At 41.9% G+C, this 26,956-nt stretch overlaps 1 protein-coding gene across 2 annotated transcripts in view; it reads right to left on the bottom strand.

Annotated features, from left to right (window-relative positions):
* PCNX2 (pecanex 2) overlaps positions 1 to 26,956 on the bottom strand; it is a 116,857-nt gene that overhangs the window by 57,996 nt on the left and 31,905 nt on the right. For both annotated transcript variants that reach the window (XM_082214952.1, XM_082214951.1), the window contains exons 13-20: positions 24,001 to 24,172; positions 18,270 to 18,380; positions 17,389 to 17,480; positions 13,313 to 13,422; positions 11,042 to 11,138; positions 5,611 to 5,703; positions 4,250 to 4,400; positions 974 to 1,115 (exon numbers count right to left, since the gene is read on the bottom strand). In XM_082214952.1, coding sequence (XP_082071078.1) covers positions 974 to 1,115; positions 4,250 to 4,400; positions 5,611 to 5,703; positions 11,042 to 11,138; positions 13,313 to 13,422; positions 17,389 to 17,480; positions 18,270 to 18,380; positions 24,001 to 24,172 — 968 coding nt within the window. The remainder of the gene's footprint in view (positions 1 to 973; positions 1,116 to 4,249; positions 4,401 to 5,610; positions 5,704 to 11,041; positions 11,139 to 13,312; positions 13,423 to 17,388; positions 17,481 to 18,269; positions 18,381 to 24,000; positions 24,173 to 26,956) is intronic.

Here is a 26,956-nt window from a genome sequence, read left to right as displayed (position 1 = left end):
AGAATGTCTTCTCCAATGAGCGACATGTGCCAGTTTTTTTAAGACCTTGATACATGTTGTGCTCTGGTTGTTCATTCGGGATTTTCAGCCTGGATGGATTTCGGTGGATATGAATCTAAAAGGCACTTATTCTTTGCTCCATGTCCCTTCAAGCAGATCTTTAGGTTCACTTATTCTTGGCTCCATGTCCCTTCAAGCAGATCTTTAGGTTCGCTACTCCAAACAATCAGCTAAATGTTGCCCTGTGAATGAAATGTCAGAAACTCTTTTGGAGGCTGTCAGAGCTTCTTCTCTCATCCGTACTTTCAGTTTTGAAAGCAACACAGATAAGATGAGTTCTGAACTCACTGGCAGGCATGCTCCAACGTGATGAGAGCACTTGCTGGGTTTGGCATCCCGGGAGAAGAATGAAGACCAAGAAGGAAGGGCAAGGGGAAGAAGAAATGCTATCCTCCAGCCACATATGGCAGCCCACCAGGTTCAGGCTCATGCTGTCTGCATGGCCAGGGTTAGTGCAAGACATATTTCCACCTGAAGCAGAGCGCCTATGGCCCCATGTGTGTGTGGATGGACAAATCTCTGAGGCCACCTTGCTCAGCATACCTCATTCTGGGGAAAAGCACTTCCAAGGAAGAGGCCCCACTGGACAGACCCACTTTCAGCAAAGGAGCACTCCAACAACACTCAACAGTGGTGAGTTAGTGGGGTGAGGGCACATAAATCCATTGCCTTTCCTGTCGCACCATCTGATGCAAAGGTCTCAATGCGGCCAATGGGTAGGCCAACCTGGAGGGAGAGGCAGGAGAGACATCAAGAACCTCTCCAGTTACAAATAATGGCTGCTATAGGTGACAGCAGTTTAGGAGAGGCAGGTCACAAGTTGTGGAAGCCTGAATGGTAGACCAGATGCATAAATGATATTGTCCAGCTCTTAATTCTACAAATAATGTATCATAACATTTAAGTAACTTACTGTGGAGTCAGCCTCTTGTATTTGCTGATTGAGAAGGCGTCATTGGTGAGGGCATTCAGTATTATTGCCGGATACAAGATGTACTTTTCAAAACACTGAAGCCACACATAGAGTCTTTCAAACCACATTAAATGGGCAGCACCTGAACATTTCAAAACAAAGTGATGTCAAAACTCTTGCCATGCATAACAGGGTATAGCTCATCTGTCTCACACATGGCATTAGCTGATTTATTCATTTATCACATGGAATGTGAATGCCAAAATTGGCTCTGATGGGGTGTGTGTGTGTTGATCTCTCATCAAAATCTGAAATGTGCTAGGATACCAAAGTGGAACTCCAAAGGGACATTGGATTCATATGAGCAACTAGAAGTTGATTAAGCGTTGGATCCCTGGTCAGTATTGCATATGTAATTAGATCAGAGCTCCATAAGAATGCAGATTTAACAGCAGTTCTAGAAGCAACAGAAAATTGCAGTGAAGAAAACTAGCTTTAACTAAGGGGATGCACAAGCCATAGCACTATATGTGAATAGCAATGCAACAGCAAAAACATCAGAGAAGGCAGGTCAATAGCAATAGCAGGTGGGAAGTTATTAAGCAGGCAGGAAACCCAACACATCTTAAGCTGGGGTGACTATTTCAAATCAGAGAGTCAAATTCTTGTTCAAAGATACATTGGTTGCAGGTAGTTTTCTTCTTCTAGTACTTAACATTTTACAGTACCTTCTGAACTGAGCCAGGTAACCCTTAGCTTGAAACACACTTGGTTTCCAACCTGGGCACAAATCATAGCTTAGATAAAATTGTTGTCTTTGGAAGAATTCTTTTTTTTGGGGGGGGGAACAGAGTTGAATCTTATGCCATATAAGAATAAAGTTTTTGGTGGAGTGCATTACAATCCTGGTCTGCTAGTATGAAAACAAAGTCCAGAAGATTGCATCAGAAGGCTGGGTCATAAATGTAAGCAATGCCAGAATGCAAAGTCATTTCTAACGCTCACTGGCTGTTAGCATTTTATTTTCATCTGGAATTAAACCAATGAAGGAGACCTGCCCTTCCTTTACTCTCTCTATGTCATTCTGTAATAAATGTAAAAAACTAGAAATTCTTCAGTACATTTTGGTATCAAAGACGATCTTTCGAGATTGATTGTTCTGCAAATATATTTCCATGCAACACCCTCCTGCCAAAGACACTTAATATTATAATGCATATTTTTATTATTTAAATAATGCATCTTATAAATATGTTTCTCTGCAGAGTATCTAGTTGTTGGATTGGTTTCAAGAAGAGACTGAGGTCACAGACGAGACCTACTGTCTTGGCGTTCTTATCTTCAAACACGTCAAAAACACACATTGAGAGTGATTAAAGCACAGACCCATCAAAAGTTGACAGCAAGTTTCTTAATTGGAGCAAAGAAAAAGTGAGGGTTATCCAAAGACAAGCTGGCTCCCAGCCAACAGATTTCTAGGAGAACTGGAATGAAGTCTCCAGACACCACCTGCTGAAGATAGCAATTCCAAAATACCCACAATATGACTTTTTAAAAAACTCAAATATAATGTTCCTCACGACACTACAGGGCAGGAAATTTAAATCACAGTGTATTCATGCCACCTGAACTTTATTTTGCATCCAAATATCTGAAAAAGAATTCTGCCAGAAATTTAAACACTGAGATGCATTTTAAAAATATGGGTTGCACATACTGCATTAAACTCATTAATCAGCATGCAGTGGGTTTTTTGTTCTTGTTTCTTTTTAAGATTGTAAGAAGCTTGGAGAAGGACTACAGCTTCCCCAGCAAAGCGCCTGCTTTGCATGCAAAAGGTTCCAGGTTCAGTCTCTGCCATATCCAGCTAGACTCCCTGCCTGAAACCTTGGAGAGTTGCGGCCAATCAGAGCAGGCAACACTGAGCCACATGGACCAATGGTCTGACTTCATATAAATAGCTTCCTGATAAATTGGACAAAACTAACGTCAAAGACCAGAACAACTACAAGCGCTCAGGTTACTTGGCTGACATAAATAGAGGATGCAGGTTGTAAAGGTTGTTCTAAACAAAGGGAGAAACTTGTCATCCACTACTACAACACAATATCCGTTTATGCCACTTAGTTCTTTATGAATCTCTGCCAGGCCTCTAGGAAATTGCATAGCAGCAGGGCTCAGTGGGTTGAGGTCACTGAGAGAACAGCAAATTACCATCCCTGACAGCAGTCGGAATGCTGAACGGATATACAAAAAGAAAGGAAGAAAAGCAACCACAAGAAACCCAGTTTCAGCAATTCAGCAATGCTACTTTCTATTGTCAAACTTTATTTGTTCAAATATACTTTCATAAATTGTTGTGTGTGTTTTACTTATCTCCAGTCAAAGGTAAAAACAAGCCATGATCCAGGATCATCACACACAGAGAGAGGGTAGACAAATTCAGCAGGAAGAGGGATGGCTCACCTGTCTTGCTGCCTCTCACCCCTGACCTGTTTCCTTATGCTTCCTTCCCACAAGCGCAGGCAGCAATCTGACTGCTATCACCTGAATCAGGAATCTGCACACAAATGCGATTGCTGGATGTGCTTACAGGAATACCCTAAGGAAGAGCTTGGTAGGTCAAAATGCATCCGATTTTGCAACATTGCTTTCTTGCAATATTTAGTTTGAGGTTTTCAAAGATACATAGCAACAACCGAGTTAAATGCAATGGGAAACAATCTAACAAGAATTAGTAATGAAAAATGGGGGGGGGTGTTTACATGATCCATGGGAGTTCTATTCAGAATGGAGTCCACAGGGGAATCAATTGACTTTTTAAAAGTTTTTAATGTTTTTGCTTTTATATTCTTTTTGAACTTTTTAATGCTTTTATTGTATGGTTTTTATATCGTAAATTTTTAAACGCCTTTGATACAGGTTGTTTTTTAAAAGAGATATACATATATATACAAATTTATCTGCAAGAGTCCACTTTGAGTAATATCACTGGAATGGGCAAAGAGAATATTCAGGATCAGATAGATTCTGTCTCTCCCTCCTCTTGGTGTCTCAACAGCACATTCAGAGAGGCTTCTGTCTGATCCCTGATATGCTATTGTTCTTGTGCCCAACAATTGACTTTGCCACAATCTGCCTGTTTTCATTTCCCTTTGTATTCTGTGAATGATTACTCTCGCTGATGTACACAAAAATCATTATAATGTAAAGCACATATAGACAGTGTCACTTAAAACTTTTTTCTTAAAAGAAGAAGAAGAAGCTTTTACACACCTCTTAACTCTCTCTGCTGGTATTCTTTATTTTTAAGGATCGGGTGGGAGATCCACAGCCATGGATGGTGCTTGCGAAGCTGAGGAATTAGGTAGTGTGTTATGAATCCCACAGTCCACGCTAAAGCATAAAGCACAATGCTGAGGAATGGCTGAGTTGAAAGGAGAAGAAAAGGGGGGGGGGGAGAAACCAAATCTCATTTAAAAACAATATATTAAGCACTATAATATATATAGTTTTTTTAAAAAAACCGCATGATTTTTTGTATTGCTGTTTCCATTCAACATTTGCCCATTTTTATTTTGGAAAACATATGCTTGTATAGGCAGATGTGGGACTGAGGAAACGAAAGCAAACTCTCCTGTCTCTCAGTTACTCTTTACCATGTGCTTTATTTACTTATATTTTACAGTATTTACTTATATTTTAGTTCAAGAGAAGAGAAAGGTTGCTGTAGTGTTTCACTCGCCTTTGCTAAACTTGTTCTCTCTCTCTCTCTGTGTGTGTGTGTGTGTGTGTGTGCGCGCGCGTGCACTTTTTGTTTGGGTTTGTTTGGTTTTTTGCACATTCACAGCCTAAGGAGTCTGTTGTGCTGGGTCATAAAACACAGAAAGTGTCTTTTTTAACGGAATGCCAATAGAAAATCAGAATATGCCAGATACAAGGCTGAAGCGCAAGGAATGCTTCAGGCAGTATATAGAAATTGCTTCCATGATAAATATGAATGGAAGTCAGAAAATAAGGGCTACAACAATTGGTTGACACACTATGGCCAAGATGTGAAGATCACCTGAAATGGTTATGATCTTGGAGTGCATGACACTGTCACCTGGCCACTGCTAATAGTGGCACATAAACACTCCATACAATTGCTTTATTTGGACATAATGCTAAAAGATAAGCTAGCTGCATCCACTAGCACAACAGGACTTTCCCCCAACTCCTCCCTAGTGCTGAGGGCTCTAGGGAACCTCCTGTCCTTACACTGTGGCAGGCTTTTCTTGGCAAAAACCTTTCACTTCAACTCACGGAAGCCTGACTGTCACGAGTATCCTATAGCTGGCAGGTTTTCTCAGTATTCTGAATGCTCATAAACTTTCCAAAGCATTACAGTAGCTCAGCCAATTTGTACCAGAGGCTTTGCGTCACCATGGCCAAAAAACATCTTAGTGCAGCGCACCTCATATTTAAAAACTGGATTTTCCTATGTGTGAAGTGATACAAAACTCCCAGTACCACTCACAAGCAAATATTCCTTCGCCTGCTAATGTGTCTTCCATAATGGCCTATAATGAGTTCTCCTTGCTTTGAATAACAGAGACAATATCTTAGGAAATAATGTAGAAGAAAGGAATACCTACCCCTAATGACAAGAAAACAGTACTGGCACTGACTGCAAAAGACAGCACAGCCGCCACGGAGCACACAATGAGATCTGATTTCAAGGTTTCCCTCTGTGAATATAATTTTAAAATGATCAAACTCAAGTTAAGACCAATTTGACTTGCTAAATGAAGCTACTCCATCTTCAGAAGTTGACAGTTGCAATGAAATTCACATCAGTCACTGCTCAAAGAAGGGGTTGCCAGCATGGCATCCACGCAGGCAGAGGCCTTCCCTGGCACCCGCAGGGTCCCCTCCCGCCACAACCCCTCAGGCTGAAATGGGGCCTGAAAAAAGGCATTCTGCTGTAGCCAACATAATAGACTGCAGTGTTTGGTTGGTTGGGTGGGTGTGAGCCAACTACAACAGCTTCTCCAGTTCGCAAATGTGTCTTGGGACCCCAAAAATATGCCCATGGGTCACCCAAAAATGTGGGCAAGCCCTGAATGAAAGCACTCCCCAGTTGATGTTCAGGTAAAAAAAGTTGGCAAAGTGTTACACTAGTTACCATATTTTTCGCTCTATAGGACGCACTTTTTCCCCTCCAAAAATTAAGGGGAAGTGTGTGTGTCCTATGGAGCTAATGCAGGCTCCTTGGCTTCAGCGATAGCAACACAAAGCCTCTGAAGCGCAGAGGGAGCGCTCCCTCCGCACTCCGGAGGCTTCACGTTGCTTTCGCTGAAGCCTGGAGAGCGAGAGGGGTCGGTGTGCACTGACCCCTCTCACTCTCCAGGCTTCAGGGATAGCTGCCTGAAGCCTCCAGAGCGCAGCAGGAGCTCCCGCTGCACTCCGGAGGCTTCGGGTTCCTTTTGCTGAAGCCGGGAGAGCAAGACTCTCCTGGCTTCAGCAGAGAGGGAGAGCTGCACAGTGCCCCTTCAGTCAAGCGGGAGGAGAAATTGAAGGGGCTCCATTTCTCCTACCGCTTTGCTGAAGGGGTGCTGAGCAGAGAGGGGGAGATTTTTTTTCTTGTTCTCCCCTCTAAAACAAGGTGTGTCCTATGGTCGGGTGCGTCCTGTAGAGCGAAAAATACAGTATCTCTAACACAGGAAACCCCTCCCTCCCTCTATCTCTCTCTCTCACACACACACACATCCTCTGAGATGCATGGGAATTGTACAGGAGCAGTGCTTAGTGGGTCGAGCGGAGTCAAACTAGGAGTTCAGGAGACCTGGGTGTGAATCCCCCAATCAGCCATAAAGTTCACGTTGGCTAATCACTTTCTCTCAACTTAGCCTAAGGGACAGGGTTACTGTTAGGATAAAGCTTCACAGCACGAATGAAACACTTATTTATTGCCTCCTTGGCTGAAGCTTTGCTGCTTTATTTATCCTAAAGCGTAACGTTATGTAATATAATAATAATACTATTTATATCAGCCCTCTAATGAGCATAGAGAAGTATAGCCACATCTAGTAATCTTGATGCCAGTCGGGAAGAGCAACAGAAAATGGAAACAAAAGGGCAGAACAATTGCATAGTCTCAAGAATTCAGTATACTCTGGCAGTGGAACAAATGGCCTCTATACTGTGCATGTGCTAAGCCCAGAAGCAGAAAAACACACAACCAAACCCCCCCAAGCATAAAAATAGTAGGTATGCCACCAACACCCTTGGAAACACCACCAAAGCCCACCAATTAGGGTTTGCACCTACAACATTGTTTTCTCTCCCACAGGAATCAAGATTTATTGGAGATGGAGCGATGCACATTTGCACTGAAATTTGTATCCACTGATGTGATCTGGAACTGCACTGCATTGCTGCATTGCATATTGTTGGTGAGAGGCATATTCTCATTTGCTTTACAAATCAGATAGTAATGCACATTCCCATCCATGGTGTTATACCAATAGATATGCAAAACAGAATCCAACAGTGTAGATGCAGCAGGGTGACTATAGATTCAGCCCACTGTGTTTGGAATATGTATAACAGGAAGGGAGGAAACCCCCCAGTAAAAACGAGCCTGATGGGATTTGGGTTGCAATTTTTGATAGTTTAGACTATCTAAACTAACCTTCTACAAAGAAAATGCCAATTTCATACCACCCTTCTCAAATCTGAGAGAACTATGCAATTCTTCTTTTTGCATTTAATTGTGGTTTGATTTGTTTTTTGGAGCTGTGATTCTCCACTACTGCTACAGTCCAGGAAGGAAGTTAGAGTCTGAATGTAACACATGAATACCCTTAGGCTGCTGGTTAATGCTGTAATCAACCATGTGGATGCCTATGAAATTAATTATAAAGCTAGGAAGTTCCATTCTCCAAGTTGAGTGGTTAATTATCCAATGCAGCCGCCTTGTTGATTCCAGTCACCAAGGCTGACAATTGTTACAGTGCCATTCAAGCAACAAAAATGTAGCAAAGGTCACTGGAAAATGCAGTGCTAAGTTATTGCTAATTTGGAGGGGAATCAGAGAGGCTTATTTTAAATAGTAAATCCCTCTAGATTCATCCTGAAGAGTGGACCAATTATCTTCAGCTCAAATGGTATTGATTTCAAGGCACCCAACTTAAAAATAAATATCATCCATATAATTCTATACTCTCTCTGTGTGTGCATATACAAATGTGTAACACGTTAGCTATTACATTCCTTATTACCAAACTGAAATCATCAGGCTAGATAGGCAGGAACACACATATGTTATATTACTTTTTCACATGCCAACTTCAATTCAACATTTAACAATATTACTTGATGCAGCTTGACTCTGCAAGCCACAAGGGACATAAATCCAACTTAAGGGAAGCTGTAACTTGTAAACCAAGTTATATTCAAGTGTGGTTGGGCACTGCAAAATATTGTTCAATTCACCATAGTCAGCACTTAAGGGGATGCTTGATTTACAAATATCTTGAAGGTTGAATCTGGGTCTGAAGATGCAAGGGGAAGGAATATGCCTTTTCCAAGGTCTTTTCTGCAATCCCTGTTTGGTCCACAGTACCCAATCAGAAGTGCAGGAAGTTGCCACGTGGACAGGACTTTGGAATAAATAGAAAAATCATTTCATGGACACAAAATGAGGCAACTGCTGTGACGTGAGGATTTCTGCTAACTCTTGGATGCTAGTGTCAGTCCCATTAACGGTATCTATTACAAACTTAAGTAGAGGAGCAGGAATTGTGTCTGTAGCTGTTAGAGTTGTCAAGAAATGCCCTTTAATGAATTCTGGAGGAATCCAGGGCTGGTTCAAGAGTTTTTGCTACCTCAGGCAATATAGCAACCACCTCCGCAGTTGAAAGTTGATGTGTCAAGCTACTTTGGTACCTGAGGCAGAAAATCCCACAAGGCCTTCTCCCTACCTCTGGGAATAAATATTTCAATTTATTACTTTACTTTCTAATTACTTGAACTAACAATGTCAGCTACCTGAAGTGGCTGTCTCGTGCTGCTTCGTGGTAGGGCTGCATCATTTATTAATTACATTATAATAATATAATATAATATAATATAATATAATATAATATAATATAATATAATATAATATAATATAATATAATATAATATAATATAATATAATATAATATATAATATAATATATAATATAATATAATATAATATAATATAATATAATATAATATAATATAATATAATATAATATAATAATATATAATATAATATAATATAATAATAATATAATATAATTCATTACTTTTTAATTCACCTTTCACCAGAGAGAAGAGATCCAGGGCAAGTAACAGCATATAAAAACATTAACAATAGTAGTATTTAAAACACACACAACACTACCTATAACCCCCAAATCTAGACAACACATTTTTATCCCTCAGGGGATAAAAGCAGAGGGTTCAGACCAGTAGCAGAAATGTAAACTGGAGAGGAGCAGGGCATGATGATGCTTGCTGTCTATCTGAGTGAAAGGCTGAAGCTATGGAAGGAGCAGGGACCTTTTTGGGTGCTAGTGCTGTGAGCCCCTCTAGGTTCAGGTTGTATATATGTGTAAATAAGCCATATATCCTAAAGACACCAGGGTCTTGGCTATGCCTCATTTGTCCAAAAGGAAAACAAGCCCTGGATGGGTTAAGGCACACCTATAACCCCTGGAATCTTGCAGTGCTTATGGCGATTGGGTTGGCGTGTAGCAGCATTCGCTGAGTGAGTTTAAAGCAGCTTGTCGTAAGTTGACAAAAGAAGGGTGTGAAGTGGGGGGGTCTATTATTGAAGTTAAAAAGAAACAAAGCAGGGGATGCAAAGTATCCTCAGGGGCCTTCAATTTTTATTAATACAGCAGTGGAGGGAAGCGGCTGTTTAACCTGTTGACACACCTGTTTTCTCCATCTAAAATCCTTCCCACTAATCTTAGTGTGGAAAAATATAGGTAAGAATATAGGACTCTGTGCCAGACTAGCAAATTGGTCCCTCTAGCCTAGAACTAACTACTGTAGGACTGGGGGAAATTTTTATTTGGGGGCCTGAGGGCGCTAAACCCTCCTAGCCAACTTTCCAGGTGCCAAACGCCAGTGGTGGACATGACTTTCCATGCACACATACAAAGCACACAGGAATTTGTCCTCCTCACATGTCACACACACTAGGAGGGCAATGGCATGCTGCCAAACCCCATCCCCTCCAATGCATCACCTGGTGCCTTAATAGCATTCTACTCATTTGAGAGCAAAGGTATGGGGGCTTTCTTTACTCGTGAAGGATTCTCATGTGATTTCGGGCCTTGCACTATTTCTACCCCCTCGTCTGCAATGAATGCTAGAGGCTCTTCAGGGTTTCAGATAGGGGTATTCCCCAGTGCTGCCTGGGACCTTCTGCATGCAAGCCTCTCTATCACTGCATGCAAGCCTCTCTATCACTAGGTACAGGGACCGACATTGTGCATGTGCTTTTTTCATAATGAGCTAACAGTTCTGGAGGAGCACATTTAGATTGGAGAAGTGGCACAGGAAGGGAAAGCTAAACCCCTTTCAGCCTTCACTGCTGTTCTGAGCAAAATCAGAGACCCAACATGACTGCTTTAAGGTTCTGTTTCTAATAAACACCCCGGATAATGCCTGTTTTAACCACAAGCGTCATATGCAAGTCCTGTTAATTTTCTCATGGAAGACATAATGATTTCCATTCACACAAGATGCAATTTTGCAACACCCTCAGTGCTGAAGAATCCCAGCGACTTCCGTCTACGTGCCAAAGGAGGAAAAGTTAAGAGCGAGGAAAGCAGCCTTGTCGTCCCTAAAGCCTTTCTTTCTTCCACTGTCATTCATCTGAAGCAATTCGCAGCTCTACCCCAGACTTGCTTCTCTGCTAGAGATTTAAATAATTTGACCAGACATCTTGACACTTTGTGTGTGAAATAATATCACAGCATGGTTGTGGGATTTCAGATGACGCCTTTGCATGGGCTCCCCGTAAAAACAAAGAAACAAAACCTACCACTGACTCTCTCATCTTCTCGGGTAGCGGATCAGTTTGTGAATCTTCCAAATGTTGATGCAGAAAGTGAGGGAAATATTTACACTGAATAAGAGACCTGGTTTAAAAAACACACAAAAAACCCCTCGTTAGGACATTTTCATATAACAGCTTGTAAATGAGCTATTTATAGGGCAAACTAGGCATTAGTGGCTATGTTTTCTAACTCGTCTGGGTAAAACAAGGGAAAGCCACTACAAAAATATGTGAGCCCCACCCAGTCTCTGATGTGCTACGGTGACCCATGACAGAAAATCATCACCACTCAGCAGACCATCACATGGAGGTATTTCAGGATCTGGCTGAGAGTGACTGCTCATGACTAACAGGCCAACACTACAGGACTGGTCTGGGTACAAGTATAGCTATTTTCTCCCTGCCCCCCCCCAACTGGGATTACCATCATATAAGGGGGAGAGCAGAGATGCAGCCATTGGCTTCCCATGTGCCTCGTGTCACTGTTCCTGCAGCCCTCTGTGTGTCAGGGACGGAAAGTCAACAATGGTACCCACAAGGAGGTTGTATTTATTTATATTTATTAAATTTAGATACCACCCCTCATCAGGGCAGATCACAGAATAAAATACAAGGTAAGAACGCAAGTAAATAATTAAACAACAACAACAAAGCAATACCCCCCCTTTCCCAAAGATACATTTAAAAGGTATTAATCAGCCAAAGGCCTGGTTGAAGAGGAATGCTTTCAGCTGTTGCCTAAAAAGATATAATGAAGGTTCCAGGAGAACCTCCCTGGGGAGAAACTTCCACAAATGAGGAGCCACTACAGAAAAGGCCCTTTCTTGTGTTGCCACCCTACAGATCCCACATGGAGAGGAACACAAAGAAGGGTCTCGGATGATGACCACAGAGTCTGGGATGGTTTATATGGGGAGAGGCAGATGTTCCCCATGAAATAAGAAACCTGGAGGATCAGGGTTCTGCATTGTCTCGGGAGCCTATTCAGGTACAGCAGACTCTCCATGCAAGCATCCAGGCCATGACACATGGTGGGATGCAGAGATGGGGTCTGTGCAGTCAGGACCAACGGTTTCATCCCCACTCTCTCCCTTGTGCAATGGTTAATTGGCTGTGTGGAGATTGAGCAAAAAGGAGTTAAATAAGCACAACATAAGAGGCAAATCAGTATCATTTTCAAGGTGTGAGTTTGCCACCACATCCTTAGCACCTACATTTTTAATTATTATTTTTTAAATGCACTAGAGAAAATAACCTGAAAACAATTTGAGAATTGATTTAAGGGTTTTGCAAAATTATACTTAATGTTAGTGTTTCTTTTCTTTCAACCAGTCATAATTAAGAGGTTAAGAACTGCTGTATCAATGGGGGGCGGGAATGCTAATTTCAAATTCAGTTTTGTGTTCCAACTTCTTTTTCATCTTTATGGCACTGCATCTCATCTGAACATTTGCAATCCCTTGAATACCCTTTAATTTAGTTCAAAGTAATTTGGGGGAGGGAATAGGATTATGCACTTTAATCGTGGTTAGTCCATGAATATTTGATGCTTTTTAAATATCAGAAATAAGTGTTTTAATCCCAAACAAGATATTTAAGAGCAGTTCGAACTGCAGAGATGTGATTAAAGGTATTAGAGGAGATTAGATACTGTACAAGGCAAGCAAGCAAAGATTTCAAGGACACAAAACTCCTCACTTAAAGTAAAATGCAGGAGCTTTTTTTTTTGTAAATAAGCATGAATGAAAAGTGGGTACATTTTCAACAAGGGGAAACATGTTTGTACTTTTGGGGGAATTTTAAAGAGCTATAATGGGTTTTTATTCCATTCTTGTGCAAAATCTGAGCAGATTTGGGCTTCCCAGTGCATCACTGTGATCAGCGCGTCAAGACACCGTTTGTCAAGTCACACGTCATATAGCTGCACTCTTAATGTCCCAACCCAGGATCTAGACAGCCCAGGATCTAGCACATCTAGACAGATTCCTAAAGTCCTCCTAAAGAAAGAAGCCTGCTATTTCCCCCCCTCATAAAAATGTAAGAATTGACTTTCTGGATCTAACCAAAAATAATCGAGCACAATGGTTTCTAACCTCAAGGAACCCTCTCGCTTCTGGTTTTCCTGATGGTTTTCCTTCCACAGGTATGCTCACCACACAGATCAAAGCCACATCATTCCATTTCTGTTAATTTTACAGGAGCATCAATATAAGCCACAGTGACAAAGATCTATAGAAGGATTTGCTGATGACTTACATTAAAACAGACGGGTCGCTACTTTGCCTACTGAGATGGTATGAAAGGGCAACCAAAAGGCCACAGAAAGCAGAGAACAGTGCAGGAATGTGTTGAGCGTCCCACGGCTCCTGCAGAAGTAAATGGGGGTGGGGAAATGTCCTTAAATTCAACTGTAACACCACATATTAGAAGAATTACACTGTTAATTCTAATCTGGGAGAAGTTGTGATGTTTCCGACACACTGCATAATTATATAAACCACAATAGCATCCTTATATAAACCACAACAGCTTTTCAAATCAGCAGTTAGCAGCAAAAGAAACAAGGAAAACCACAGGAAGTCAAATGATTCTACCCACCCACCCCGCTGACCGACCACCGATTTCCTTCCTACAAACCTGCGGACCCAGAGGAACAATGAATACTTTATAGTGAATCCATCTCATTTCCCTTCCAGCACAATGACATGGAGTAGTCTTAAAACACTTAAAAGTGCAAAATAGTTGATAAAACAGCAGTGTCTTCCATCACTTGCTTAATATAGACAACTGCTGCCTTATTGGTTCTGTAAAACAACAATGCAAACCACACAGAAGCAGCTTCGCGTGGCAAACCATAGGTGTTATATAGCTCCCGCCATATTGCGGACAATTTCGATGTCTCCATTGCAAAGCTAGAAATGAAAGAAATTGGCGGGAACCATATAGGGAGCTGCCTCACACCCACTGAAACTGAAGGGAGCAGCCTCCCTTGGTGGCATTTCACACTATGACCATTGCTTGCACTGATAGTAAAATTGGGCCTAATTATGCCAGCATTCTGTGGTCCATCGTTGTATAGGCAAGCAATGCCTATCTTTCTCCTTCTGCTTTGAGGTCCAGACGTTTCTCTGTTGCCACTCTAATAATAGTTTCATAAATTTAAGGTGCTTTTAGAAGTTATTTTATTGTTTTATCACTTGTGTGACTGACAGCAAAGTTCCTTTGGGAGGAAGGGTGGGTTATATAAGTTTAATATATAAATAAAATAATAAGGTAAGACTCAGTACATATTCAAAACCACGTTGCTAAGGAAAACCATGAAGAAATATCACAATCGTATTCATTTTGACATTTGTGAGTATCATATCACTCATAATAGATAGTAAAACTTGAAAGCTATTTCATCTTTCGAATAGCTGTAGGAAAGACTCCAAAGTTTTCTAATTTAAATAACTTTTATCAATTTGCAGCCTGTCTCCAAAACTGCCTCACATATTCTGAAGTATTTGTAAATACAGATCATGTTTTTCTCTTGACTCTATGAACAGAATGTAATGGAATCATGGATTTCTTTTATACGTGCTTCTGTGGATATCAAGTCATGTTTTAAAAATCTACTGAGAATTCTAGCTGTTTGAAGATTACCTTTACGTTGTAGAGTTTGCCGCTCAGAAATGTTAATTAAGACAAATTAGTCAAAGTTATGGGTGTGGGGATTAAGTTACTGGTACTAAAAAGTGGGCCTCACAAAACACTTCATGCCTCATTAATATAATCAATGGGTGTGAGAGAATTTAAATATCCCAATTCCACCTGTTAAGAAAGCCTTGAACAGTAATTAGCTACAGGAGCCTGTAAATCAATTTTGTACTTCAATGCGCCTGAGAACATATGCACAGAATGCACACCGGCACATATACTGCCACTAAGCATGCCTAAAAGCATGGATAGCAAATCAGTTTCCAGTGTAGACTTACTGTAAAATAAGTGGCTGGGCATAAATAATAAACATTTGTAAACTAGGAAAAACCATAACCAGGAGGATACAGGATAATTATTTGAATGGTATCAGTGACTTCATGGGGTATCATCTTAACTCCATGTTGGCTCATGACACAAATAAGCCTACTTCCCATTGATTTGGGGGGCTAATTTTGAGAGAGTCAAAGGCTAAGGAACAGCCCAAGTCAAAACTGGAATGGGGTCCTATTAGGTAGTTGATGGACAGTGCTGGTCATCTCCTGGTAGATCCTGCAACGAAGATGCTAGCTAGGCCTTCCTTTGGATTCAGGGGATAGGCAGGTTTGAGTCTCCACCTTACTACTTATTCCTTCACAGACAGCACAACTCCCATTCTGACAACTTTGATGCAAGTCACTGCCTTCTGAAGCCAGGCAGTTGTCCGAAAAGTCTTTCAGTGCTTCCGAGGGAAATGCAAACTCAGGGGCTGGGCCACAGAACAGTGACAGAGAAGACACGCTGCATGAGGAAGGTTCCAGCTTCAATCCAATTCTATTTCAATACACGAACTAAAAGAGGTGGCCATTATAAAGAAGGCGTTTCAAAAAGGATAATTTACAAGAGAGAAGAAGAGGAGGAGGAGGAGTTTGGATTTGATATCCCGCTTTATCGTTACCCTAAGGAGTCTCAAAGTGGCTAACAATCTCCTTTCCCTTCCTGCCCCACAACAAACACTCTGTGAGGGGAGTGGGGCTGAGAGACTTCAGAGAAGTGTGACTGGCCCAAGGTCACCCAGCAGCTGCAGGTGGAGGAGCAGAGACACGAACCCGGTTCACCAGATTGCGAGTCCACCACTCTTAACCACTACACCACACTGGAGAGGATGTGGTGTTGAATTGTATTGAGGTTGCAGTCACCTAAGTTGCATGCACGCCACACATTTAAAGCACATCCCCCTCCCCAATAATCCTGGGAACTGCATGAAATTGTGTTTTGTGTGCTTTAACACATTGGGTTTTACATTTCACAAGCAGCAAAATGCTATATGAAATATAGCATTGTGTGTGTGTGTGTGTGTGTGTGTGTGTGTGTGTGTGCGCGCGCGCACCCACACACCCGCCCAAATATATATTAATCCTTCTGTTCCACATCTGCTCGGTTCATTTATTATTATTTATTTTGTTTATTTGTTTGTTATTATTACAATTTATCACCTGCCCTTTACCCGAAGTTTCCCAAGGTGAGTTACAACAATTAAAACACATCCAAAATGTTTCCTTCTTATTTATCATTTTTCAGTTCTCTATGACCACTTGCACTGATCAATAGGACAAGCAATATCTGTGTGGATAAAGTGTTTGTGTGTGTATTTGTTATTATATTCTATCTATGCAGACCACAAGCAAAGCAGGAGGGAAAGCACTATGCAATCTGAGTGCCCTTTCTACTGAATTTGGCGCGTGCACCACTCCACTACAAGAATGCCCTGAAATGGAAATGAAAGTCATTTTTAGAAAGGAAATCAGGCTCACGTAGGCCTTCACTTCACACACCATAAAGAGGTATGAAAATTCCAAATCCAGAGTAGACTAAGGTTAGAAGGTGAAATAAGCAGTATCATTTTTGCATGCCTCATTTTTCTGCTTTAGGAGTATCTTCAAAAAGAACAGAGTCATAAAAATTCAAATGAGGCATAATTTTCCTGTGTGAACAGAAAGTCTGCAGTTAATATGTGTAATTTGAAGGAGATATCTTGTAAATCTTTTGCTGCGCACTCCAACTTCAGGGTAGCATTATGAGCACATTTCAAAGCAGTATGAAGTCGAGCCTATGGGCAAGATTGCTTATCTACAAAGCCACCTGCCTGCTGTAATTTAGTTGATTGTGCCGTGAAAAGATGTGCAAATGGCAGAACATGTTTAAAAGGATTGTCCTTAACGCTATTTACCAAAGGCGATTTGGAAGTTCAGTTAACCCTCGGAAAGCACAAAACTATACAAAGCAACTGATTAATGTGTTAGCATTAAGATTTTTGTTCTCTCCTCCATAATCGCATACAATATTTCCCAGCTCCTTCCACTTTAAATTCTCCTTTTTCAGTTTTCACAAGAGATGCTCCACTTCCACAGTGGCCTTCCTTCCACATTTATGTTCCACAAACATAAGTTACGATGCAGGGTCTCCTCGCTGAAGCATATATGCACAATACACCAAGTTTCACAAACTTTCCCCCTTTTTTTGCAAGGAGGGAAAATATTGCAAATCTGAGCATTATCTATACAGGTCTGTAGACAGAAGAAAACAGAGAAACTGAGACTGGAACCACAGTAGCAGCTGCCCTGCTTTGCCACCAGAATCACTCCCCTTCTTACCTTTACTGCATTGAAACAGAATGCGTACAGGACAATCACAACTATGAAGCTCCGAAAAATACTGTACAGCGAAGAGATCATCCCGGCAGCAGCTGAAACACAAAAACCAAAATGCACTGCTTCCTCTCTGGATATAGCTGTTATGGCGCAAATTAAAATATGTCATGGATAGCTGGGTTGGTTAGAGCGTGGCGCTGATAATGCCAAGGTTGCAAGTTCAATTCCCACAGTGGACAGCTGCATATTTTTGCATTGCAGAGGGTCGGACCAGATGATCCTCAGGGTCCCTTCCAACTCTACAATTCTATGATTCTTTGACAGATTCCTGCCAATTTATGACAAGGGTTTTGCCCAAGTCAAAAAATCGAACAAGTTATTGGACCTGGAGAGACCAAAATGACAACCTGAAGCATTACTAATTCAACACATATCAAAGTGATTGCCGAAGAGGACGTGGCTGTGGGCAGCCTCAGGCAGCTCCGCCAGACCACAGTGCCTGCCCACAAAAGTGAGACCTGTGATGGAATAGTAAAACAGCTGAATAGGAGAGGCATGAAGAGGCTAGAGGAAGAACCATGACTGAGGAGAAGGGCCCTGTTTAACATCACTTCTCCCCGATCTCCCAGAAGCTCACTAAGGCTGCTGTAGGCTGGAACGAGGTGTGTTTAGTGCACCTGACTGGTTGCTCAATGGGACACAGATGCAATAAAGTGCCATCAGACCCCGGGGTCCCAAGCCCTTCCGTGGATGGATGCAGCCAGCATTGCTACCAAAGAGGCAACACCAAAGGTTTTCTGGTTGCCATATTTATCCATGTTGATGATCATGAAGAGAGAGAGTTGTTGTGTGCAGGCATTATCTACACAATATAAGTTACTTACCAGAACCTCCAAACAGCAGCATATCAATTTGTTCAAGGAGATATATGCAGAAAGTGTTGATTTGTGGGAAAAGGCCAAGAAGAGAAATGGCAGGAAAGCAAAATAAAAATCCTGAAATTAAACATGCAGAGAGGCAGAAAATTAGATTATTGCCTGCACCTGGAAAAAAAATTATGTCATAAGAGTACAAAATCAAGAAAGGGATTTGGGGAAACTGTTGGGACTCCACTGAAGCTGTTACCTACACATTCCTCCTTTGTTGCTGTTGTTATTATCTTATTGAGTTGCCACATGAAAAGGCTATAATATAAATGTATTGAATATTGTTATGTGAAACTGTAATAATTGTTTGATCTATGGTCTAAATAAAAATACAATTTGGTGAAGAAACGATTACACCCTTGTGAACTCTGGAGACTGCCTTGCTCTTATTCCCTACACTATGGGGTCAACATCCTAGTGGACTAGTACAGAGCTCGAAGAGTAGAAGCTTTTTAGTGTCAAGATGCAACGAAATGATTGGATGTTTAGGTAGACATATAAGAGGGACAACTTGTTCAGGAGTGGTTGGCCTATGGATATAAGACTAGATACAGAGCTGATGACCAATTAGTGCAAATGTGAGGTGCATATGTGACTGCAATGCCAGTATACTTTGAGAAAACTATCCTTCCCATGAGCTATTGCAAGGCCTTATGGGGTGGAGCAGACCAGAAGTGGGAAGACCTCCCTCCATCTCCTCTCCTTGCTGCTCCCAGAACACCAGTTGAAGAAAAGAGGGAGGGGTTTGGGGGTTCAGATATTTGGAGAAACATCTTGGTTGGTTTATGAGCCAATCTGACACAAGCCAGAGGGAAATCGCTTATCTCGTTTCCAATTTAAAACATGTAGCAGGCAGAAGGGAGCATATTGTGTCAGGACAGCATGTAAACTGCTGCAAAGTCAGTTACACTGGAGCCGTATCATGAGAAATCCAACAAAAATCTGATCTGAAATCCATGGGAAAAAGGAGGGGGAGGCGCCTCCTGTCGGGTCATAGTTCCAGTTCAAGAAAAAAGCAATCAGACAGCTATGTTAACAGGGCCGTAGGGAGGCTGTAGAAAATTGGGTCTCAAATTGCACACAGATTGTTTGTTCTGCTTCTTATGGTGGGGCAGGGGGACACTTTGTTATTTCTGGCAATTTCCCCTGTGAATAAACCATGTGTTACTTAAGAAGACTGGGCAGGCTACATTTTTTATTCTAATCTGCCATGAAAATGAAAATAAATGGGCCGGGGGAGCAAAAGTCAGTTTGTGCAAACTTTCGCATTTTACTATACAGCACCTGGCCCACTGTTCCTTGGCTCCTTTCTTAGAAGGTGCCAGTTCTTGCATGGCTCAGTACTGGGCAAGCACAGTGAAGCATCCAGCTTTGTAAACATTGACCCAGGAAGGCCTTCACATTGAGAGAATTAAGGCGGAGTGGGGGAAAGGAAGGTTTTCTTATTCTAGGCAGTTAACAACGATTTGTAATATGACGTCCCTAAGGGATTCTAATGACATGCACCTTTCCAACAGAAAACAAAAGAAGATATCAAGCTGTCTAGCATAAAATTAAAATAAACGTGGTGGTGAGATAAATCCGCTGGATGAATCATGTGCTGATGCTGGCATTCATTTGCACTCCTCTCTTGAGCAGCTATTGAACAGGTATATGAGCTCTATTATGAGAACATATTTGTATGTAAGAACCTAAGCAGAGCCTGCTGGATCAGGCCATTGACCCATCTAGTCCAGCAACCTGTTCTCACAGTGGCCAGATGCCTGTGGGAAATCAGTAATCAGGATTCAAGCGCAAGAGCTTCCAGCTACTGGAATTCAGAAGAACTCCTGTCTCCAACTGTAGAGGGAGAGGACGGCCATTGTGGCTAGTGACCCTCAACAGCCCTCTCCCTCCATAAATTTGTCTAAACCTCTTTCAAAAGCTATCCAAGTTGGTGGCCATCGCCACTTCCCATGGCAACGAGTTCCATGGTTTGACTATATGTTGTGTGAAGAAGCACTTCATTTTATCTGTTCTGAACTTTCCAACGTTCAGCTTCATTTGATGCCCACATTTGATGTCCACAGTGTTATGGGGTGGGAGATCACAATCCACTTTCTCCAGGTTTGCGTAATTTTAAAAACGTCCATCATATTGCTTCTTAGTCACCTTTTCTTTAAACCAAAAAGTCCCAAACACTGCAACCTTTCATCATAGGGGAGCCGCTCCATCCCTTTCATCATCATCATCATCATCATCATCATCATCATCATTTATTATTTATACCCCACCCATTTGGCTGGGTTTCTCCAGCCACTCTGGGCGGCTTCCAACAAAATATTAAAATACAATAGTCGGTCAAACATTAAAAGCTTCCCTAATCAGGGCTGCCTTCAGATGTGTTCTCAAAGTCTGGAAGTTGTTTTTCTCTTTGACATCCGGTGGGAGGGTGTTCCACAGGGTGGGTGCCACTAGCCAGGAGACCCTCTGCCTGGTTCCCTTTAACTTTGCTTCTTGCAGCGAGGGAACCGCCAGAAGGCCCTTGGCGCTGGACCTCAGTGTCTGGGCAGAACGATTGGGGTGGAGACGCTCCTTCAGATATAATGGACCAAGGCCGTTTAGGATTTTCATCATTTTGGTTGCCCTTTTCTGAATCTGTTCCAACTGTACAATATACTTTTTGAGGTGAGGTGACCAGAACTTACCACAATATTTCAAATCTGGCTGCACCAAAGATTTGTATAATGGCATAATGATATGTTTTCAATTCCTTTCTGAATGATCCCTAGCATGGAATTTGCCTTTGGCACAGCTACTGCAAACTGGGTCGACAACTTCATCAAGGTAGCTAACTATGATCCCAATATCTCATTCCTGGTCTGTCACCTCCAGTTTAGATCCCATAAGCATATATGTGAAATAAAGATTATTATTTTTTGACCCAACATGCATCACCTTACACTTGCCTACATTTAATTGTATTTGCCATTTTACTGTCCAGTCACTGAGTTTGGAGAGGTCCTTTTGGAGAATGGCACAAGAAGACTAGCTTGGTACTAGGACTTCACAGGCTTTTTGATGCCATCAGCCAATGCATCAGCCAAACTCCTTATCTTTTATTTATTAACTTCTTCCAACCCTAAGTGCTAACTGATGAGCAGACCGAATCAACAGGTTACCAAGCAACTATAGGAAATAACGAAAACACATCTGCTGGAGTCAAAAGGCCCATTCTTCAGTAATAAGGGAACCATTTGCCCAATTACACACCTATTAAGATGGGAAATTAAATCCATCATTAAAATAGGGTGGGAGGAGAGAATAAAATCATATTATGGCCCAAAAGCATAATATAAGTGACCCTTAATGAGGAAGAGGCCAAATGTTGAGAGAGAGAGAGAGAGAGAGAGAGAGAGAGAGAGATATTGTTTGGCAGACAAGCCATTTCATTGTGAGAGACTAGAACAAGAGAACTGTAAAACTGGCATGTCAGAACTGTAAGATATATGTACCAGTAATTATCACAGAAAGGCCTGATCATTCACTGCTGGATTTCCTCTGTTGATATAGGAATCTTATCAGTGGCTGCAGGAAGTCAGTATATCTGCAGGAAGTCAGTATACCTCCAGTATACCTGAAGGATACCCCATCGTTCAGCCCAGACACTGAGGTCCAACGCTGAGGGCCTTCTGGTGGTTCCCTCACTGTGAGAAGTGAAGCTACAGGGAACCAGGCATAGGGCCTTCTCGGTAGTGGCACCAGCCCTGTGGAATGCCCTCCCATCAGATGTCAAGGAAATAAGCAACTATCTTACTTTTAAAAGACATCTGAAGGCAGCCATGTTTAGGGAAGTTTTTAATGTTCGAAGTTTTATTGCTTCTTTATTATTATTATTCTGCTGGGAGCCACCCAGAGTGCTTGCGGAAACCCAGCCAGATGGGCAGGGTATAAATAATAAAGTATTATTATTTTTAAGTCAAGGAGGTGACTTTACAAGATATACCCAGAGAGTTACCAAACCTCAATGTTCCTCTTTGGGGCTAGGTGTGCCAGAGCCCTCTGGGTCAGGTTGTGGAGCCAAGCAAGCTTTGGCAGGTCTAGGGACTAAGGCCAGTGTTTCTGTTATGTCAGCCAAGGGTGGAATCCAGCACAAAAGCTTTCCATTCACCAATGTGGCTGAGTTTCAGCACCACCCAGAACTCATAATACAGTTACACTATGCAAGAACACAGCAACGTAATGAGTCATGCACACCCAGCTCTGGTTCTGAAACACAGGGTCTAATTCCTTATTTGATGACTGAAACAGAAGAGTCCACACCACTCATGGGAAGTACTTCCCCTGCTGGACCTAGCTTTTCTATTTTTAAAGCCATTTTTATAACTGAAAAACAAATAAAAAACATACAGAAATCAACATCAAATGGCAAGCATTTTTAACATAAGAACTAAAAGGGGGAAAAAGAGAAGACTTCTGATTCTCTGTCTATCAGCTTTAAAAACTCTTACTTCATAATAACATGCTTGATCTTGAAATAGCTAACAATCCCCATCCACCCCCGAGAATAAAAACAAAATTAGAATTTATAAAATACATAGAGTAAATGTTTATTTATTCACATTTCTATCTCAGTTTTCCTCCAAGGAGTTTAAAGCATCTGAAACATGGTATTGTTAAAATTGGTAAATATGCACCCCAAAAGCACACTGGGTGTTTCCACGGCACCCTAAAAGGTAGGCAGAAATACAACTGGGTGGACGTCTGTTGCAACATCCTTACCTTGGCACAATAACAGAGAATGCCTAGTCCCTTGTGCTACCTACCCCATGTTACTTCCAATGGCAGGAGACAACACAGAATGGTCTCCAGTGTTGCCCCCAATGATTGAGAAGTTTCAAGTTACAACCCTAAAAACTACTTCAATGCATCTTCCAGAGGGGTCAGCTTGGAGCAGAGAAGTAATCTCAGAGGGGTATTTAACCCTTTCACCACTTTTCTATTGGAATTTTCTCACCACGCTTCTCCCCATCTCTCAGGACTCCAGCTGCATGTTCTCCTCCACAAACATGCATTTGGAGCAGCTGGAGGAGGTCAGCAGGGTGAGGTGGGGAGAGGAGACATGGGGCTGCTTGGGGAGGGTGAGCAGCAGCAATATAACTTAAAGAGACGTCCCACCTCTTTTCAGGCTCTTTTTAAAAAAGCAAAACAAAACATGGCACTGCATAATAAAGACATAAAACAACACCTGAACATTCCCAACATTCTGAAAACACCCCCAGAAATTATTATAACTTCAGCAGCATCTTCCATTATATCAGGGTATGGAAGCTTTTTCAACCCAAGTGAGCTTTCACTACTGGGCAACCTTCCAAGAAGAACATGGCAGTGATTGGCGAGACCAGAGGCAAAAGTGGGTGGGGCAACAAATGTCATTTTTACCATTGCATAGTAGGATCTTTCTACACACAGGGCCAGTGAGGGGTGTGGCTTGGGGAAGTTTTTGTGGGTCAGATACAGAGGCCTGAATTTCCCTGTCCCTGCGCTACACAGATCAGAGGTTACCAGTGCTTGACAACACACAAGACATCCATCCATGTTTAAAGGTTTATTCTCTACCACATTCTGAACCCCAGAGATAAAAAGCAAAGAGGCAAAAGAAGTGACAAAATAAGAGCATCAGACTGCCCACTATTAACGTTTAACTCACCAATCACATGGTCTCTGGCTGCCCGAAATGATCCTGGTGAGAAGATCTTCAAGCCATATACCGTATAAATAGGGGGGGTTTTGTTTTGGGATCCTGCATCTAGCAGTAAAATAAGGCCACACAATATACAAAAATACACAGGCCTGCTATACGTTATCAGCTGGTTGTGCCCCTAGAAAAGCAGACAAAACATAAATATAATTAATGCTGCCATTATACCCTTTCATATGCAAAGTGCAAATTTTCATATTGTACATCACAAAAATATTTTCATATCGCAAAACATGAAAAGTACAAAACTTGGGATATGCATCTCAAATATCAGAGAATAGCAGTATATTATGATTTTCTTTTTTATTTCAAAATCCAAATGCATATGCCATTACACTACAATGGCCTTGTACATAATCCTACAATGGTTTGTACATAATTCTAAACCGTAGTTAAAATAAATGGTTTAAAGTGAACAAGCAATGCACTGGTATTCACTGTGTGCAAAAGCCTGCTACTCTTCCACGTCAAGCCAGAGTTTATTTTAACACGGTTTAATGCTACATGTGAACCAGCGTAATAGCAATTATATGGAGCCACAAGCCTTGTACCACTGATGCCATGGATGAAGTGGTCAAAGGATCATCCCACTGCCCCACTTTTGTGGGTATCTCTTGTAACATTATGTTCAGCACCCTGGGAGTTGCTGTATTGCGTGTTCTTCCCATGCTGCCCAGCATAAGGTTACCAGACGTCCCCGTTTCCTGGGGACAGTCCCCAGATTTACAAATCAGTCCCCATACAAAATCCATTGAAGTTGAAAAGTATACCCCGATTCATTGAAAAAAATCTGGTAACCTTAGCCCAGCAATGCTGGAAGATCTTGGATACATAGGAAGATCAGCGTTGATTCATACTGAAAACCTCAAAAGTGGCAGCAGGAGAAGATGCGATCTTCACTTTTCCTGTGTGCTGTCAGATACCCACTGGTATGGAAGGACACAGAAAGGACCCACACAGCAGCTCCAAGCTAACATAACATTGGAAGGGGCACTCCACCCCCAACTAAGAAGTCTGTGCAAATTTTCAAAACTGCAAAACCCACGGAAACAGCCTGAGATGAAGAGCACTTATAGCTCTCACTTAACAATCCTAGGGGAAACCACTCGGGGACAGTTATGCCAAGTCTCCCCCAGCTGTTTTAATACTGAAGGGCAAACATGTGGGGACTCCAATCATTCTTTAATTTCCCTGCTGTTGTGTGTCCTGGCATTAACATCAACCTGCCTTGTGTGCTTTCACTTTAATGCAATTCTGTGAATTATGAAGAAGTACAATATGGCAGCCTGTCATGCCAACTTGCGGAGCCGTTCATAAGGGTGCCTGTGCTTCCATTTGCATGTATTATAAAATGTGAAAAAATGTTGGTGCTTGTAACACATTATGCAGCACTGCTCTGTTTCAGATCTCTGATATATGTGCCTTGCTTTTCCATTTTGTCATGGGAAAAGCTGCTGTAAAGCGATCTGAAAAATATAAAGAAGGTTTTGAAAACAACAACAACAAGAAGACTTGGGCGCAGAAGAGAAGGGAAAGCAGAAGCGCAAAAACTTTATGGAGCCTTCTTCCAAAGTCCATTCAGATTTTCAGGAGACTGGCAAAATGATCTCCTTTCACAAGGTGTTTGGGGAAGGGTGATCTGGTTAGCAGAGAAGTCCCTTCTGTTTTTTGATGATGCTGTTTAGTGTGGTATGGATCCAGTTTTAGAAGACTTGTGCTTTTGTTGTTATGAGGCATGTTGAGGGCCTGAATCACAGGATGTTGGATGGACTGGAAAGAACTTTGGTCTGAACACCTATGGATTGTGTGGCATCAATTAAACTTTGTCTTAGCTTAACCACTGGTGGAGGAAGAGGGGTGCAGGGGGAGCGCACCGTCCCCGGCAAAGCGATCCTGGTGGGGTGCCACGCCCCCAGGACGTGCACCAGCACCGTCCCTGCCTGCTCTCCGCCCCCTGGCGCTGGAGCATGAAGCTCCGCCACTGAGCTTAACATGACAGCTAAAAGCAGCATGGATGAGCAAAGTAGCTGCACCCTCTTTTCCAGTCCCCTGCATGTCCATGCAATCCCAAGGTTTGGTGGGATTTGCCCCTCTGCAAACAGAAAGGCTCCTTCTTCTGTTCAATGAAGGAACTGAGATCCAGTGGAAGCTCCCTGCTGGAGGAAGGTTGTATGTGAGGTGACTTTTGTTGATTCTGCCTTTGGCCCTTGCCAGTCAAGTTTCTTCCCACACAGTTCCAGAGGGTTCCCTAACACTCCAAAGAGATTTTCAGGGGGTGCATAGGAGGCTACAGAGAGAATTAGCTAAAAGTGCTTCTCCCATTCTTCCACAGGGGCATCCTGTGGGTGGAGATCCAGCCACAGATTCCATCCAGATGTTCCTAGGACTGAGTTATTTGTTTGGATAATATAGCTGGCGATAGGGGTGGAGAGGGGGCTCGTATTACAGTCATGATGGGCACAACAGATGCCATGTCTTTTCCCCCCAAGCATTTGCAAAACAGGGGATATGGAGAGCCTATAATTGCACAGCACGGTGGTTTGAAAGAAATGGCCATACTCAAAAGACATCAGAATCAGTGAAATCAAAAAGAGGGCAGGTTTCCCTATATAATAGCATTTCATAAAAGAAATCATAAATTTAGTATTTCAATAAAACTTGACTACCACTGCTGAACTTAGGTCCCCAATATTGCATTAGAAAAATGCTTTCATTAAAAATCATTAGGTGCTTTGTCTCTGCCAGTACTTTCAAATCAGGCTTTGATGTTATTATAATGCAATTTTGATTAAGCCAATTTCTTTTCATTTTAAAACAAATGTGCACATTATTAATGTCTGCCCATGCAACTGATTTGATTACCGCTCATGCTACTTTATATGATTTAACTGACAAACAGAACTTA

Source organism: Podarcis vaucheri (genome assembly GCF_965113315.1).
Source record: "Podarcis vaucheri genome assembly, chromosome: 3".
NCBI classification, from domain to species: domain Eukaryota; kingdom Metazoa; phylum Chordata; class Lepidosauria; order Squamata; family Lacertidae; genus Podarcis; species Podarcis vaucheri.
The sequence above is the reverse complement of the archived record's forward strand: the minus strand, read 5'-3'. Positions and strand labels throughout refer to the sequence as shown.